Source organism: Frieseomelitta varia, unplaced genomic scaffold (assembly GCF_011392965.1).
Source record: "Frieseomelitta varia isolate USP_RPSP 00005682 unplaced genomic scaffold, Fvar_1.2 scaffold_734, whole genome shotgun sequence".
In the NCBI taxonomy this organism is placed as follows: Eukaryota; Metazoa; Arthropoda; class Insecta; order Hymenoptera; family Apidae; genus Frieseomelitta; species Frieseomelitta varia.
Window position 1 is genome coordinate 1 of NW_025110517.1, and position 18352 is coordinate 18352.

Here is an 18352-nt window from a genome sequence, read left to right on the forward strand (position 1 = left end):
GGCATAAACAAAGCCTTGTCTAGGAAACAAGGCGCCTTGGCCGGCTCCAGAAAGTCGCCTACCAATTAAAAGGGCGACGTAAACACACAGCGAAAAGAGGATTCGGCGAGTCACCAATAGACCATTGGACGAGACACACGCAGTCCGTCAGAGGACTGACCCCGCGTCAGTCATACATTCACCTTCATTTACACTCAATTCAGTCATTGTATTTGTTGAAAATAAACGTATTTATTCTACATCACGTCTTCATTCATTAAAATATCTCTCCGGAGGCTGTAACAGGCACGACGAGAGAGCGACGAGCGAAGCGGGCAGCAACTAACGTTCATCACGCCGAGCTTGCCGTAACACATGCAAATTTATATACGTATTTATATTCGTAGGGGAAGAATCCATTAATGTTTGTCAGTCAAACTCTACTCCCGGTTCTCTCTATATTTCCCCCTCTACATTGATAAAATGGACATTAAGAGAGTAGTTAACTAGTGTCATTTACTGCAATCTTTTCTCACCTAGAAGAAGCGTATTTATTTCTGTCAAGGATATAGTTCACATCTGAGGTGAGTATCATTACGTATAATGATTACAAGTATCTATTTTCTTTCATTTCTTCTGTAGTGCTTGTTTAAAAGTGTCGAGTGTTTCTCCTGTGAAGTCCTGAAGTTAAAAACGAATTTTCACTGAATAAAAATTGTATTGAAACTGGAAACTGAGAACTCTTGTCAACAGAATACGGCTATTTCGCGGTTTAAGAAGGAAGATGTATTAAGGAACAGTGTATATATTCCTCAGTTATCTATTTTCGTCGTTCTACAAAAGAAAAAAGAAAGAAACAATAGATGAGTGTAACGAAAGTCTTTAGTTCGTGAAAACAGTGAATGGTAAAATAGTAAAATAAAAAAAAAAGAAAATAGTAAAGTAATAAAAATTAAATATTAAACCAAATTGATACAATATTGCAAAATTTATTCGTTGATGATATATTCTCTGCATTTTTACCAGAGTTCTTACAGTAATTTATATACCTAAGTGGTACATTATTTCAATCGTTTTCAAACAATACAGAAATTTGTACAAAATTTCGCGATCCACTTGCAGTTCACCAACTGTGGACCAAAAAACATTGAATTGATCTTACCGTAAGAAAACGAAAGACACGGAAGAAAACGATGAACGCTTCGTTACAGCGAAGACTGGAAACACTTACAGTAACTATGTACTATGCTATTATATTCCTTATGATAGTTATAGGATATTTCGCAAAATATATTCTTGCGATATATTTCATCATTTACACAAAGATTCCGCGCTACTTAGTGTTGCTCTACGCCATCTGGATGTACTATGACAATTACATGCACAACGTCACCGGTACAAGGTAATTGCAATTAATTAAAAGAATCATATACGCTATTCAAAAATTATATATCTGTCATTATTCTAGTACGAATAATTCAAGCGTTCGATAGGAACACGGAATATTCGGAACAATTTGAATGTCCCTTGTCAGAAAGATAAATATAATTTTCACGTCAGATATGATTTTTATTATTTCTTACAAATTTTATACATAGTTGCGCTTTCATTCGAACCTGAACGTTTCACTTAACTTTCCCTTAATTCCACAACAAAACGTAGCCTTGACGTGAAATCTTAGTGAACGTCACCATCGCTTTTTGAAATATTACCAAAAGATTTGGAACGTGTTAAGTTTTGGAAATGATAAATTCCTGGAAATATATTGCTCGTAGTATTATCTTTTTGTAATAGGGAATCGTTAATCAGTTGCACTTACAGTTCAAAGTGTTGCAATTATAATACACGTGTTTCTCAGAATATCAAATGACATTCGTTTAAGCGAGATTATAGTTTATTCATAATTCGTATTGCATTCTACAGATATATTTGCATGACAGTGCACGAGTATTTAAATTCAAAATAACATGCAGTTTACTTGTAAATTTCATGAATCCACCAGTAAATTTCTACGTAAATTTAACGTCGAATACTTCGTACGCGAACCAGACTTTATTTTCATGAAACAATATTGTGTATGCATTAACAGAATAAATGATCTAGGAGTATAACTTATATAAACCGCTTAATCTTCTTCTAATGCATTAGATTTTACTTCACCAGTTGAATTTTCACGTTCACAGGGCACAATTTAAACAGTGGTTTAAAACGTGTGCGGTGCACCGGTATTTCTGCAACTACTTCCCCATAAAGCTAGTGAAAACCACCGATTTGGACCCGAACAAGTTATATTTATTGTGCAATTTCCCACATGGGATTTTATGCGCAGGAGTTTGCACTGCATTTGGTACAGATACCGCCGGTTACAGCGAATTATTCCCGAATATCGAGAGTAGAATTGTCATATTGGATCAACATTTCAAGACACCGCTTTTCAGAGATTACTGTCGCATCACTTGTACGTATCATTTGAATATTGCCTCATCATCTTGAAAAAAAAAATTGATCATGCATATGTATACTGTAATTATGTTATATTGCTGCAATTATTAATTTTTATTCGTCTTATTAGTGAGTAATAGCGATCGTTTGCGCTCTAATTATTAATTATATGTATATTCTAGGTAATTATTAATTATATGTAAATTTATTCTTCATCGAATAGCCAGATCGCAGAACTGTGATAGTATAGTGTAAGACTTAATAGATACATACGTGAATATCACTGTTTGCACCGCGTTGATAGTTTTCCTCTTCGATTCGTAATTCAGATAAGTATTTTTGATTTAACTTTATAGTACACGTCACATAAACTGGTAGCACATGGCCGTGTTCATGCACACAGTGATATTTATAACACTTACGTAACTCTACGTATTCAAATATAATAAATAATAAAATCTCATTTGAAATTCTAACTCTGAATAAGAAGATCTCAACAACATGATAGTCTCGCAACGTTCAATAACCAGAAGAACTACATTCGTTACTGAATGTTCAGTTTTACAAGTCAACCTAATTACTTAAGAATTTGCCCTTATTACTTATTTACGGATAATTAGAAGGAATTTTGTAATTAAAACATACTTCTTTAAGGAAACAATACATATCTCTAGATAATTTCATTGAATCTATGACGTAAAATCACGTTAAATGTTGCACAATTGCTGTTAGCAAAATAATAAATCTGTGAATCAACAGATCTCTTTCTGATTCTTGGCTTTCCCAAATTTACAATCATTCTGTTTCTTAGAATACTTGAGTTCTTCATTAACCCAAGTATTACACGTTTAACTATGGTCTGCAGGCTGTGCCAGTAGCAGTCCAGAAAGCCTGAATGAATTACTGTCAACGAAACCTGAGGCACCATACACCGGAAGAGTAACAATTCTAATCGTCGGTGGAGCAGCGGAAGCAATGGAATGCAAGCCAGGCACTTATCGTATCTTAATAAAAAGGAGGAAAGGCTTCGTAAGGCTCGCGTTGAAAAATGGGTTAGAATCATTATTATTATTAATGTTGATTGGACTCGCAGGCCTATGAGAATACGAAATAAGAGAAATCACCTTTTAATTAATCGTTCATTTTTAGTTCACTGTTATAATTTAAAAGAAACAATGCTAAACAATAGGAAAACAACCGTGTGAATTGTGTCAATAACAATTGACTGAATTCGATTGGAGTATTTAATATGGTATTGTATGTTTTAAATATCAATAATAAACTGTGCAACGTATAGAGAATTTGGTAAAACAATCGTATTAAAATTATAATCACTATACAAATTTTTGTGGCCATTTTTCACTTAAATATTAATTTTGATGAACTTGTGCATTTTCATGCGTTTCATGTATATAGTGCATTTATAATTTCATTCTATCTAAGAAAATTGCAAGGGTGCTCGAAATATTTAAAACAAAGTATATATTCTAATGTATACCTTATATAAATAAGGAAAATCCTTACGTTGAGTATTTTCATTCAACATAATTACGATACCTATATTTAACATGAAAATACGTGGAAAATCCGCATTCTACTTACAGTTTAATGATAAAACGTTATCAGTGTTGTAATGTTCCTTTATAACGACAGAACACGTTTGTCTTAGCGTTCCCATTGTTCCTGTCTGTTCGTTCGGAGAAACGAATCTATTTGACCAATTGATATTTCCGGAAGGCTCGTTTATGAAGAAGCTCCAAAATTACATTCGTAAAAAATTCGGTGTGCCCCTGCTTTATCTGATTGGACGAGGATTCTCCCAATACTGTTTCAGTTTCATTCCACGGCGAACACCAATCACTGTCGTTGGTAAGCAATGAACTAATTAACGCACAAATAGTATAGTTTTCCAGTAATATGAACAAATAATTTATGCTTGTGATAATTGAAGTTAGATTATTAAAATTTTAACAATTCCTCTTTTATTACACGATTCTGTTGATAGAGATTTGTAACAAAATTTAGTTAGAAGAAAATTTCGAAACTTACCACTTCTCCATAGAAAAATCGCAAGCTCTTATAATTTTCGTAATTTTCTTTTCTTGCAGTCGGTAGTCCGATGGATTTACCAAAAATTGAAGAACCAACCGAAGAGCAGATTAACGAATATCATGGGAAATTTATCGATCATTTGGTGGACTTTTTCGAGAAGGAGAAACACAAATACGTCGAGAATGCTGATACGGTGCACTTAGAATTCGTATAATATTCAGTGGAATAAAAAATGGAAGTTGCTCAATTATAAATATTTATTTTTTGAATGACTTTTGTGATTTGTAGGGTTCTGGTAGTCAACGTGCCACTTTTAAACGATGTATTTTAGTCAGTCTGTTAATTAAATTTTCTACAAATTAAAATGACTTGCAGAAATTTAGTTCCTTCTTTTTTCATGTCTATTTTCATATAAAAGTAGATGAAGATTCTTTCTCACGTACTTACTCTGACAATACCGCAAATGTTGCATTGCCCTCATATTTTTTATGTCACATATCTACTTGCATCCTGATCTATAAAAATTCATCCTGTAAAACTAGAAATCTGATGAAGAGTGTAGAGTAGTTAACTTCTCTTTAGAGAAGATTCAAACATGATACTCAGGATAGGACACTTGGATAATGAAATTGCAAATTTTTTGGTATGAAGAGGTACGGGACGCGCGTGAATTCCACGTCACTAACTGCCCTTTGCAGTAAGAAAGTTTTGTTTTGAAAAAGACGCTGGATTTTAAATTATAAAATAGATTAATTAGATAAATTAAATTATAAAAGATACTCGGTACGAAGTTTAACGCGTTTAGCAGATTATTGCAGAAGACAGCTTGAAATATTTTCGAATATCTTGAATTATATTTTATGCTTCTGTAACTGCGCCGTAGCATATCCTATTCTTTTATCTTTAAAATGCTGACGTACATGCAAATTTACGCATACATATGCATATTTCTTGTAAACAACGAAAGAAATATAAAAAATTATGTCATTAATATTCATTATTCAACCGTTTATCCATTAATCAATGCGCATTTCTCGATTCACGTAATCACTCAGCGAATAACCGCCGAGATGAGAAAGATGAGAAAATAAATTTTATGTATTTTCCTGTTTTCAAACCTATAGTGTATTTGTTGGAAATTTTCATTTTACGGTACCTCCACTACCTAATTAGTTAATTCTTCAACTAATTACATTAGATTATTAAATTAGTAGTTATTAAAATCAATAACAAAAGCCACATTAGTTTGCATAGATTATAACTAGCTACATGTTTCTCTCGCACAGAAAAGACGTATTTTATACAACGCAGAAATATAGTCCTTATTTTCATCATTGAATCACTGAAGTAATGACTTTTTATATCGTGCCAATTAAATCACTTCTCGACCGTTTCTCGAACAGTCTCATAAAGACTGAGGATTATATCAAATTGTTAAACAATAACCGTTCCTGCAGAAACACTGATTTGACGAACCATTGATCTTAATCTCGGACTTGTCTCCTACTTGGGAATGATAATGATATTTTTCATTTCATATCTTACTTGCATAAATTTCATTCCTTCTCTCTTTATATCTATTTTCATATAAATGCAGATTATGATTGTAATGTTCTTCAAGTACATACTCTGTCTACTTTAGATGTAAACTAACTAATGTTTAGTCTGAACTGAAACTGATCTAATGAAAGTCTGATCTAATGATGATAGAATAATCTGGTCTTCTCGTTGTAAAATCCTCCTCTGAGGACATTCGAACATTTTTTGGACATGCTGCTGAGAGTAGCCAGATGGATCAGTAAAATTGCAAAGTTTTTGGCATGATGAGGTGAGCGAAAAGAAAATCTGAAATTTCGTGGAAATGGAAGGAATTCGCAATCAGTCATCTCACGCAGCGATTAACTTGGGAGGTCCAACGTGACTTGATTATCATACGGACAAACATAACAAAGTGATAGAATATTATTTTGAAAAGTCCATGCTAAATCATAAAACATACCTGATACAAAAATTAACGCATTTGATAAATTTGGTAACGTAACCAAATGTGCAGAAGGATCCTCGTGATATTTTAAACATTATAAGAAACTCACAGAGTTTATGCTTCTGTTACTGCTCTGCAACGTGTTCTAAGTTTTTGTAATTAATATCCATGCATAATTTTGCAATTTTTAATTAAACTGCGGACGTAAATGCAAATTGAACACGTGCATAATATACGTGTAAGTCAAGATAACGACGTGCAAAATTTGCTTGTTCATTTTAGCTCAACGATTGCTCTTGTAATCGCCTTACAAACAAAAAGCATTGCATATAAATGAATTTGAAGAAATAATAACCATAAATTTCGCATTGAAAGTTTGAAAATTTATTGCGAGTAAGAAACGTTTATGACAGATCGAAATGATCGTGCTGCTACGCGTATGTTATTTGTGCAAGTGTATCTATGTTCATGTGTCTACTCGTATTCAGTAGAAAACGCGTTTTTCTCTGCAAGCACTTCGACAAAAGGAGCCATCAACATCCCAATGATCAAGAACATCACGCACCAACCAATTCTGCGCAACACCTATAAAAGATGCAACACTTTCTCGTGGATAGTTTTCATAACTTTTATAATTCTTACGTTACCTCTTGACTTTCTACTTTCTTACCTTATCTTGCCATTCCTTGTTCGCGATGCAGTCCCGAAACTTCATCCTCGAAAAGTGAATCGTGCTGTAGAGCGGTATCCATGTATTTGGAATTCGTCGGTAGAGGAACGTGTCTAAAGACTTTCGCAAAAGGAAGGACTTCCTCGTCACCAAATCCCTCATCTGAAATTTTCCATCCTTGCGATACAACAACGCCAATCTCTCATATCGTTGGAATCAATTTCAACGAATTCGAAAGTTTCCTTTTTCATCCCTTAAAACTGTTCAAACTCGTCTCATTTATTATATTCACTTTAAGAGAGATCAAGGGATCTCATTTTCTCTGTCGGTTGACACTTCAAAGATAATTGTAATATTGTTTAAAAAATTAGAGTCACTTTTTTAATCGATCAGAAAACTAAAAACTACCAGTTCTAGATCTGGGCGATCAGACTACCAGATCTTAAACTGGGCGAAACGAAAGATCGCTATTTCTCTTTTTCGACGAAATTTTAATAACAGAGTGTTACCTCGATATAATTGTACATAGCAAGCTCGCAAATAGCGTGCGCGTCTTCGCATCGAAGTTCCGTGAATTTCGGTAGGATCAAGCTGAAATCCGAGTTGTAGCGTTCCATTAACTCGTCTAGCAGTAAAATATCCTCGAATCCCTGGCAAATTAAATTTATTAAAAGGTCGACTTACGAGATTGTAAATAACGATGGTTACTTAAATAAATTACAAGACTACCGAAGATATCTTTTTATATATATTTTCTTTTTACAATGTTAGTCAGATGTGAAAATTGAATAACACTCACGGCGTTCATCCCTATGCCGTAAAAAGGCACCATAGCGTGAGCAGCATCCCCGACAAGAAGGGTTGTTTTTCCAACGTGATATGGTTTGCACTACGACGTGTTTACGAGAAATGTAAAGATAAAATTTCGCTTCATTATTATTCGATAGATAGTAATAATTTTTGTAGGCATTACTTTTTAGTAGAAAATTATAAATTGATGCACACGAAATTACGAAATTAGCAAGGAATAATTGTAGATACAAATGAACATACTTACACAATTCAATATAAATATTATAATATGTCGACTTTAAAGCTTGAAATTTGCCAGATTTAACCAAATTCTTGTTTCATTGATTATTTTAATTATAAAAAGGTAGATTATGCAACAAAACAATGCCGCGTACGATTATCAAATTTTAGTGAATTCTGCTATGTGAAACATTTAGATTAGAAAATGTGAACATGAACAATCAATCAGGAAATTATGAGTAATAATTGTTTAATGAGTTCAATCAATTATAATTGTTTGACTAATGATTTTAAAATTACTTTAAAATGGACGAAATATATTGAATCTGGAAAATCGAAATTTGATTAATACCATTTTCAAGAAGTTTATAAAATTACTTTATTAATGGTAATTTAATTTGTAAAGATTTTCTCTTTCATAAAAACAAAATTACGATATATCTTTTACATTTTTTCTCATATCTGCATATTTACATTGCTTCGCACATTTAACTTCATATAAATATAAATGTATAGATATTTGCGAAATCATTTACAAATATAGAATATTAAGCTTGATATTCTAGATAGTTGCATATTTAATTTGCATAATCATCTGATGCTATTTCTTCACTGCAAAAAATTTATTTTAGATCACAGGTCAGAAGAGATTGAATATATTATAGAAATGAATATTAAAGATACATGTACATATGTAGTTTGAATAATTATATCCACATATATAATTAGAACTGTCAAATCTATCTACATATATACACACGTATCTAAATATTCTACCTTCTAAATTATTAAAATTCAAGTGACATTAGTTAAATTATATTTCTAATTATATATCAAATATTATATAAATTAAAAATAAATATTGATCTCATCAATCAATCCTTTTTTGCAATTATAAGAAAAGCAAATCCGTCATTTTGAAGGATTTCAAAATTCCGATGTTAAATGTAACGAACCAAATATTCAAAACTTACCTTAATAATTTTCCTTCCGAAGTAATTCTCAACTATCTTCTCGATTGACAACGAAACCACTCAAACTCACCTTAATGGAAATCAATGTTTTTGGCTCCCTTTCGAAGTAATCCTTAACTAATTTCTCTCTTCCAATTAACTCGAGTAGATCCGGGAATTGCTTCTGATAAAAGCTCAGAAAATCCTGCGGTGTCTTCAGTTGGTCCAACGTTCCAAAAGGGGCGAATATGTTGCCAGTGAAGGTGTGATCGTCGTTTGGCAAAGCTATCATCATGAACTCTCCACGCGGCCAGATATGAAGGTGTTCACCACTCATCGCGAACTTGAAATCCAATAGAGGCATTGAAAATACTAATGCAAATAAGCTAAAATAAACAAGCAACAAGAACAACGTCTGGAAAACGAATAATACCGTATACCTAATTAACGTCTATTTTGAAAATATTACAAATTCATTACGCGACAAGAGAATATAATGAAGAGTTTTCGTAAAATTTCTGGATCATTGTACCTAAAATCGAATATCGAAAAGAAGTTTCTGAATTTCTTTTGGAATTGAAAAAAAGAAAAGAAGGACGTGTGAAAAGAGAGAAAATTTCAGCGATATTTGCGAAAATTGCGAAAGACGAAACCTCGCACTTACCTCGTTGTTTGTCCCAACGGGGACAAATAACTCAACGTAACCATGCTCGATGTACGTCTGACTGCAATTGAACAGCGGTCGTTTCGCCATTATCCTTCTGACAGTGGAGTAAGCACCGTCAGCGCCAATTATTAAATCAGCCTCCACCCCTTCGATCGTTTTCGTCTTCGTGCTACAAAATTCAACGAGCTTTACACGCCACGGAGAAAATGTGCAACTTCCTTTATTTCGTTCTACGGGAAACATTCTTACTCCAGTATCTTCAGCTTTCCATTATCCACATTTGCGTCGATGATTTTCTTGTTGAAAAAGAGACTCACTTCCGGATACTTCTCGGCGGCTATTCAACGTGAGGAAATTTCGCGAAAAAAAAAAAAAAAGAACAGTAAGTAGGGTAACAGAAAACAATAATGGAATGAAATTCCGAATTTTGATAAATAGAATTTAATATTCTAACAGATATCGAATTTTACTCTATTTCGTATTATTCTGTATATGTACATTCGGAAGATCTTCGAAATAAAAGATCAAACAGATTTAACTGACATTTCTTCACCTTCTCTGTCGAGTGAAGTGAAAAACAACACTTATTAAATTATTGTGAAAATATTCCACGTACTATCTTCCTTCGATACTACGAACTTCTGCAAAAAATATTACTGAATTAGAGAAACCTTGTGGAGAAATGAAACTAGCCAGAGCCACAAGATTTTTGGCAACAGTCGACAAAATTAGACAATTTGAAGGCAGAATGAAGAGCAAAAGGATACTGTGCTAAAATTGTTTCGAAACTTTGTTGATAACTTTGTTATCACGCGTAAGTAGGTATATGTCGGATTAAGACGGCGTTGGGGCGTTTCACGCAGATCATAAGCAAGCACACAAGAGCTGATGGTAGCAAGAAACTCGATACGCTCGAATTCTTGTGGCTTCACGCACTGCCGCGTTATCGGATATTCAGTAGCCATTTTTCTTTCACCGTGAAAGCATCTCGTGTTCTATCGAGATAGTCTGCTGCAGTTACTCGCAATTTATTTCTTTGTCAGAATAATTCGATATAGATAACTTCTGTCTAAACCTTTTGGCTATTTTCTACAAACAATTCGTCTCTAAATAATAATTTATCTGCCATGGAATTAATTACAAGAAGCATACGGATTTCGCATGATGCGTGTATTGAAATGTTTTGTTTCGAAATATTTACGCGGAGAAAGTGGAAGAAAATTGTGATAACAGATTTTCACTTACCATTTAATAGAACTATGTTCAAATATCGCCTGCTGACCGAGTAAATACACTGGAAAGGAGAGAGGGCAACTGTTTAAAGACACAGAAACTTCATGACAAATAAATTCGAGTAGAGAAATCGAGTTTTAGAAGGTCACTCACATTCCCTTTCACACTGTCGTAAAGCATTTCTCTGAGGGTGCCGTCCTTGTTGTGTAACATTCTACCACGCATGGCAATACCATGATGATCGACCACAGACTCTTCAAGGCCAACAGCCCTTAAAGCCTCCCGCCCTCTGATCGACAGTGCCAAATCGATGCTCTGGCCCCGGTAATCCTCCACTCTGATATCTAAATCGTGACAGCACTACTTTCATCTTTGCATTTTTGAAAAAAAAGAAAAAAAATGATCGAAAGATACCGTATGCTTCCTTATTGCAAAAGTGAATATGAAAGAACGGAAGAGATTTCAATGCCTGGGTGGTTTCTGTCAAGCGTTGAATGCAACACTCCACGTTGTTAAAATAGAAAAAAATTGTGCGTTCAATGGTTAAAGCAATTGAACGTTAGAAAAAAAAAGGGGAGATACGAATTGAAAGTAAAAAAAAAAAAAAAAAAAAAAGGAGTTCAACTGATATAAAATTTCAAGGAACAATTAAGACAATTCTTGAAAAAAATCACCTGCACGATATTCGTAGATGGATACAGAATGGCCTCTCTTGGCGAAGAAGCAAGCTGCCAAAGAACCGACCTGCAAGATCGAACACCATGTTGTATCAATCTTCTTCACAATCTCTCTTGAAAATGTTCAGTTAAGAAGACAGTTTTTTCTGTTATATTCAAGCTGCAACTATCGTTTTCCTTTGGAGGAAACGATTTGGAAATTGAAAACACGTACCAAACCACCCCCCACGATGGCAATCCGCGACTTTCGATCGACGACCGCCATGGTATACCGTTCTGCACCGAAGCCGCTGATCAACTACCTGTCCTAGCATAATCCTCGTCTTAACATACACGTGTAGGTACTAATGTAGTACTGGTCACTGGAGTCACGTAACGCTAATCCTCGAAAAAGGAAAATACAATCGTAATTCTTTTTCGACGATTCGGAAGGTTTTGGAAGAAGTGTAGAATATGAAAGGACCCGGATTTTTCTTTGCCAACTTTTATTTGCAACGTGTCTTCGCAGAACTTGCGAAATTATCCCATAGTAAAACGAAACGGGAAACTTCGAAAAACTTATCTCCGGCGTAAAGAAAGGAAAATCTTAGAAAATTAGTCCGATGCAGGGGGAAAGAAATTATTCCAGAGCAAGAGAAGGAAAAGGATCACATTCCACTGCAAGAGAAAGAAAAGGATCACATTCCAATGCAAGAGAAAGGGAAGACTATCAAAGAAGTCATCTTGTAAGAAGAAAGGGGAAAGCGAAAAAGCTTCAGGAATCACCTTGCTCACCAGCAAGAAGAGAGAAAATCCCTCAATATCCGAATGACATTATGATTGTCAATACGATGGAAAAGATCGTACGCAAGGAGAAGAAAGGGAAGAAAATTCTTAACGAACTATATGACCTCAAGAACAAAAAGAAAGACAACCAGTTCGAAACAAGAACCATAGTAGACCATAGTCAACAAAACAGGCGAACAAGAGAATCTCTCTCGCTGGTCTCCGTGAGCAAAGATTCGAGGTCCTCCGGGTGGGTCGCGCCAGGGGGTGGCGCGAGGAAGCTGAAAACGGCGACAACGAACGTGGCGTGGCCGTCGTCGTCGGTTTGCTCAGCGGCGCTGTCCGAAAAATCAAAAATAGCCGGTGTGCCAGTCAGTGCGGCGATGTCGACGGCGAACGACGTTTCGACGGTACGGTTCGGCCGGTGGTGGTGGTGCTGGCGGAGACGAAGGAGGAGTACTACCTGCGGGTCAACGACGATGCCGACCGGATACGCGACGACCATCGTCCTTCTCGGTGTCGTCGCGGTGTTATGCACCCTGCTGGGCACCGTGGACGCCGTCGCCAGGACGAAACCGGACGAGCCCCGGTCCAAGAGTGGCCAAAAGGAGGCCGAGCCTGTCATCGAGGAAGTTAATGCGAAACAGCTCGAGCGACTCCTCAACGAGAAGGATTTTGTTGCCGTGTACTGGTGTAAGTGTTCCCTCGTATCGTGATCGTTCTAAAAAAAAAACAAGCTACTCTCGTCTAGCGGAGAGTTCCTTTTTTTTTTTTTTTCATTTTGATTTCTGGTTTTGAATCTTTGAAATCTTTCTGATGGCTGATGGAGAATGGCTTGGATTCTTCGCACCGAAAATTAGACGGTTTCATACTGTTTCATCGATCTCTGGATTCGTGTTCTTTGGATTGCTGCTCTTTTTTTCTTAACGAGGCATCTTTCGTTTGAATTTTGTTGTTTTTTTTTCTAATGGGTGAGAATATTTGGTGAGTCTTGGAGGTAAATTACGAAATATTTTATTCCGGGAAGGGGATGGAGCTAGACGGTGGCAATGGTTAGAGTTTCTAATTTGTTTCAAATTTCTTTCCTTCGTTCTTGGACTTTTTAGAGTCAGTTCGGTTTATATTTTAGGTTTTGCATTTGAGAGAAATCTCTGGGAAAGTTTACACTCTAATTTTGGTGATTTGATATTTTAGATTAATATTTAGTATATGTCTTCTATTTCGAGGTAGACGGTCGAGGTTTTGAAATACGGTATTTTAGGATCGTGTCGAATGTTGTGTAGTTGAAGAGAGGCTCGAAGAATAATTTAAGATAGAACGAGATCCCTGTTACACGATTTGATTAAAGTACATGAATCAACGCATGATTGATGAGTTAATAAGGAAGAAAAATACTCGCGAAGCTTCTTTTTTTTTGGTTGGCAGCTCGACGTTCCAGTGTTTTTGGAAACGTATCAGGTCTGTCGATTGCGAAAGTGAATTCAGGAAATGCAGAAGCAACGCGACGTCCGCCGACACGTGGCAGCTACTCGATCTTACGTAACCCATTTATAGCTCAAGCCCTTTTGCTTCTGATGCAGCCAACGAATTCTTCGGGGTACCTCGTGCTTCACCCTCTTTATCTCTCTCTTTCTCTCTCTCTCTCTCTCTCTCTCTCTCTCTCTGTCTGTCTCGCTCTCCATTTTGACTCTTGCATTCCTTTCGGTTCAGCGACTCGAGCGCGAAGCTGGCTCTCTATCCTCTTCCATCGCCTTCCAACTTTTCCGCTCTTCTAAAAGAAATCTGGGTTAGGATCCGAATTCTTCGAGGGAAGATTATACTAAATTAAGAAACGGCCCGCGACGGGCTGTCGATATCACTCTTTCAGAAATCGAGTTACGTGTACGGAACATTTACGTGACAGTGAAATCTAGTGGCGCAGATAATTGTTCTAACGGTTCAAAATTTAATAAATATAATTTGGAATTGTTTTCCTTTGGGCTTTCTTCGGGGTAATGAAAAGTCACAGCTACTACTAGACGTCGATAGTAAGATTTTAATATTCGACGAATTTAATCATCTTCGATTAATTTTCCTTTTCAATTGCAAACTACAGATATAAACGATAATATCGCGAAATTCAGTGAATAAAATTTAAAAACTTATTTCCCTATCCGAGTTAATTAAATCAATCAAGATCAAATAAATAGAAAAACTCTATTTACGAAAGTCCAAATTGTCATCTCCGGCTAAATTGTTACGTGAAAATCCCAAGCATTCGACCAATAGTGTATTTTTGTAAATTGACGGAATTTATCAGGCCATCGCACGAATATTTGTAGAATTTTCTTGGCTGCTAGACGCCTTTTCTACCCTTCTTCCACGTTCTTCGTTCCTCTTCTTCTTATTCTCGTTCTTCTTCTTCTTCTTCTCCCTCGCCGAATTACATAATAACTCGTGTGCCGCGCGCTGGGCACCGTAGTGGGTGTCGATGAAAGCCAGAACTGCAGCACGCGATTCGTCATTGAGATGGTTTTGCGTGCAAAAGACGACAAGTGAGACGTCAATACGGGCACGGTTTAATGTACCAAGGCGGAGACGCGCATTCGCGCGTTATAAATAAATCTCTCGGCAGGAGAGATTGACGCCTCTGTTTCTCGTTGAAATCGCTGGCCTCGACCAAACCTTCTTTCGCTTCTCTCCTCTCGCCGAATCTCCAGGATGAACGACCGTGTCGTCCCTGACGATTTAATTCCCTCGCGCCCCGTGAAATTGTCTCTCGATAAATAAACAGAGGGGGGGGGGGGCGAAGACTATATTGAGCATAAATTTTAGTCTTTTCAAAATGAAATTGAACTTCAGGGACTTTACCGAGACTCGACTGCACGCAGAAATTTTATATTTTTCATGGAAAGAAACTTTTCGAGTGTTGCAAAGTTCGATCGTAGGTAGATTTTCATTAATTACATATTTATTATTTAGCTAAGATAGAGTGAGTTTCAACGAATTTAACGCTATAATAATTTTCTTAACTTCGCGAAAATCTATCACGTGGAAAATTTTCTACAAATTTTCTAGTTTCTGCATTGTTTTCTGTGCAGTGAAAATTATTTCATAATATTTTGTGGATCAACATATTTTCGAAAAGGCAAACTGTGAAATTTCGACGAATTTCCTTCGGTTTTCGAATTTCTAGTTTCTTTTAGTGAAACGACGTTGATGGAGTGTACGATTATATATAGGATGGAGTGTAATATACACGTTACGCACGCGGATTGCATTCGCGTGACAATTAACAGGTATTAAATTCACACCCCTTGCCAAGTGGCCGGTCGACTCAGTAGGACAAGCCGTCTCGAGGTAAACGCGAGTCTTCGTAAGCGTCTGCGTCTGTAATTAAAATAATGCGACTCTAATAATTCGTCACGATGTGATTCTTCATCGTACTGCACGTTTGTTTCGCTTTCTCGGCGACTCCGTTGTTCCGCGGCGTTACGTCACTGCCTGTTATTTTTAACAAACCAAATGTCAAAACAACAGGGGGAGAGGGGAATCTCTGCCGCGGGTGAGAAAAATTATTCGTAACACACGCGAGATGACGAGAAAATTGTGGCGATAAAAAAAGAAACACGCAGCTTACATTTTATTCAGAAAATCGCGATTTGCAATTACGAGAGAAATGAATTATCATCGTTCTCAATATTATCAAGGTTCTCAATATCAAACAATTATTTTATATATTTTTATTTTAGTGGATATTAATATCTCTCTAATTTTCTTTGGAAATTTGTTGCAAAATATGCAAGTTTTCGTGTTTAATTTACGATTTCGTTACCTCGGAATCTCGACTCTATGCATTTAAATCAAAAGCATCGAAAGATAGCCCGTTACCTCGGGTATTCTCCCGTGCGCAAATAATTTTGACTCGCTGTTTATCTCCGGGGATGAAATGCAACCAGCAGCCGTCGAACAGAGTGTTGATTCTGCGAGATTTTTGGATACAGCACGTAAATATAGAAACTGGGAACACCTTGGCACAATGAAACGTTTATCAGAACAAACAATATTTCTTTGCTCTTTCTGTATAGCGTGGAACGTAACGTGGAACAAATAGGATTGATAAAATAAATACGACCAAATAGAATCTCGACCAGTGAATTTCTTTCGCGCGGACGGTGGTATATCGATCTCGCCATTTTCTTCGAGGACAATCGCGGAACATTGACACGTCTGTCCTCGGCGCGAAACTGACGGAGCCATTAATCGTTCCGAACTGTATAAATATAGAAACCACAATGCGCGAAGCATGAAAAGCAGGGATATAAGCGAAGCATGTGAAAATAGTTGGCACAACGCATGGGTAGCTATAAAATTTTATGATGCTTCAAAGAGGGCACTGTACACGCGTTGCGATAATTTTGAGAAAAGATATTGTTCAAAATATATAGTAGATGATCGTAAAACTTTACGATCGTTTTAAAGATGATACTCTGCTCGTGTGTGTCACGATCACCATTGAAAACGAAAGTTTTCAACGATACGTAGTATTTCGTGTTGCCACGTCAAACGCCATTAGTGACAATTTCGATAAATAAATCAATTCGAACGTCCATTAAGTTTCATAAGATTCGAAGATTGTTTACAAAGAATTCCTCAATATGTTTCGTATAATCGGGCAACTGTGTATTTTCTGCTTCAAGGCAAGATTTTTCTAAATTAAACTTTCTAAATTATTTATATCTAAATTATAAAATTATAAAATTATTATTTATGTAAATTATAAAATTATTTTATTAGAAAATGAAGCAATAGAACACCGATAAAAATGAATTGGTCCTGCGCGAAAAAATCGGCTGGAAGATAGTGTTACAGTTAAGTGGTTACAGAGAACCGATGGGAACCTAAGAAGTTGTGGCTATTTTATTTGCTCCAATGCAGGAAATGCGGCGGCCACTGACTCAGCGTCGTGACACACACTTGATGTAGCACATCAAGACACGCTTGCCAGCCGTTCATTTAATTCCATCAATATAACTCGTACGCGTCGTGCTCATAATTCAACGACACGACGATGAGAATTGACAGGTTAAAGAGCTTTATCATTTATGCAGCTACAAGACGATTCTTCGATTTGAATTTGAAGACTCGACACGTGCCATGAGAATTCAATTAACATTGACATATAAGATATTTATAAGAAAATTATTCATCTGCCTAACAATTATAGATTAGATCACATGATATATAAGATACGGTAATCGTTAATATGTTTGATACGTGATACTTTTTTGACATATTTATCTTAACTTTCGTTATTTAAAAGATTGTCACGTGAGAATAGAATGAATTCAGTTAAAGTTCGACACTATTCCTTCCGCAGTATAGTAACATTAACGTAAAACATACATAGCACATATAGTAGATGGAAAATTCAACAAGTATTCTCTGCTCTATATGCCTAATTTAACCTCCTGTAAATTCTAAACAAATTAAAATCGATCCTATAAGGAAAGCTAAGTGTTCTAAAATATTACTAACTCAAAAACTTAAATACAAAGATCAAAAACTCTAATGTACAATTAATAGTAATCAGTAATTAAATAAATTAATTCGTAGTGATGTAGTAAGAAGATGTGATTTCGTCAAGTCGCACCGCACTATTTCTTTCTGAGAGAAACTTTCAATCCTAATATTATTTGTTCCAATAAATTCGTTTCGTATTGCGTTTTTAATCTCTTCCCCTTTCAAACGAGACATTCGAAACACAAAGACGGACAAAGATCGAGAGAATGGTGGTAAAGTGGAGCACGTCCGAGAATGATTAAAGCCACTCGAATGCAGGAGGTTATCCTCCTCTTCGCCTCTTGACAACCTGTTCTCGATTGTAGACTGTGTCGCGTCCCTCGCGCAAGCTGCGTT

At 36.0% G+C, this 18352-nt stretch overlaps 3 protein-coding genes across 7 annotated transcripts in view; 2 read left to right on the forward strand and 1 right to left on the reverse strand.

The window, feature by feature from the left end:
• Positions 1 to 474: 474 nt before the first annotated feature.
• LOC122535531 (2-acylglycerol O-acyltransferase 2-like) lies at positions 475 to 4838 on the forward strand. Of its 2 annotated transcripts, none has more exons than XM_043667140.1 (6): positions 475 to 563; positions 1102 to 1381; positions 2163 to 2437; positions 3287 to 3473; positions 4091 to 4290; positions 4530 to 4838. In XM_043667140.1, the coding sequence occupies exons 2-6, from the start codon at positions 1173 to 1175 to the stop codon at positions 4685 to 4687; spliced, it is 1029 nt and encodes a 342-aa protein (XP_043523075.1). In that variant the 5' UTR covers positions 475 to 563; positions 1102 to 1172; the 3' UTR covers positions 4688 to 4838. The 2 variants fall into 2 exon arrangements, with proteins under 2 accessions (XP_043523075.1, XP_043523074.1); XM_043667139.1 differs by having other exon boundaries at positions 545 to 563; positions 622 to 1381.
• A 1989-nt stretch (positions 4839 to 6827) lies between these two features.
• On the reverse strand, positions 6828 to 12168 carry LOC122535530 (kynurenine 3-monooxygenase). Of its 2 annotated transcripts, XM_043667137.1 has the most exons (11): positions 11904 to 12168; positions 11687 to 11756; positions 11166 to 11356; positions 11025 to 11073; positions 10029 to 10116; positions 9777 to 9948; positions 9204 to 9455; positions 7927 to 8016; positions 7637 to 7777; positions 7128 to 7289; positions 6828 to 7042 (listed from the first exon to the last, which is right to left on the reverse strand). In XM_043667137.1, exons 1-11 carry the CDS (start codon positions 11952 to 11954, stop codon positions 6932 to 6934), a joined length of 1377 nt encoding a protein of 458 aa, XP_043523072.1. In that variant the 5' UTR covers positions 11955 to 12168; the 3' UTR covers positions 6828 to 6931. The 2 variants fall into 2 exon arrangements, with proteins under 2 accessions (XP_043523072.1, XP_043523073.1); XM_043667138.1 differs by lacking the exon at positions 11904 to 12168 and having other exon boundaries at positions 11166 to 11382; positions 11687 to 11748.
• A 637-nt stretch (positions 12169 to 12805) lies between these two features.
• Positions 12806 to 18352, forward strand: part of LOC122535529 — a 28603-nt gene continuing 23056 nt past the window's right edge. For all 3 annotated transcript variants that reach the window (XM_043667133.1, XM_043667134.1, XM_043667135.1), the window contains exon 1: positions 12806 to 13147. In XM_043667133.1, coding sequence (XP_043523068.1) covers positions 12838 to 13147 — 310 coding nt within the window. In that variant the 5' untranslated portion in view covers positions 12806 to 12837. The remainder of the gene's footprint in view (positions 13148 to 18352) is intronic.

Coding starts and splice junctions, on each gene's coding strand:
- LOC122535530 (XM_043667137.1), bottom strand. CDS start 11,954: ATGGCGGTCGTCGATCGAAAGTCGCGGATTGCCATCGTGGGGGGTGGT. Junction 11,074..11,165: donor ACGACAGTGTGAAAGGGAAT/GTGAGTGACCTT, acceptor TCTCCTTTCCAG/TGTATTTACTCGGTCAGCAG. Junction 7,043..7,127: donor ACAAGGAATGGCAAGATAAG/GTAAGAAAGTAG, acceptor CATCTTTTATAG/GTGTTGCGCAGAATTGGTTG.
- LOC122535531 (XM_043667140.1), top strand. CDS start 1,173: ATGAACGCTTCGTTACAGCGAAGACTGGAAACACTTACAGTAACTATG. Junction 3,474..4,090: donor AGGCTCGCGTTGAAAAATGG/GTTAGAATCATT, acceptor CGTTTGTCTTAG/CGTTCCCATTGTTCCTGTCT. Junction 4,291..4,529: donor AACACCAATCACTGTCGTTG/GTAAGCAATGAA, acceptor CTTTTCTTGCAG/TCGGTAGTCCGATGGATTTA.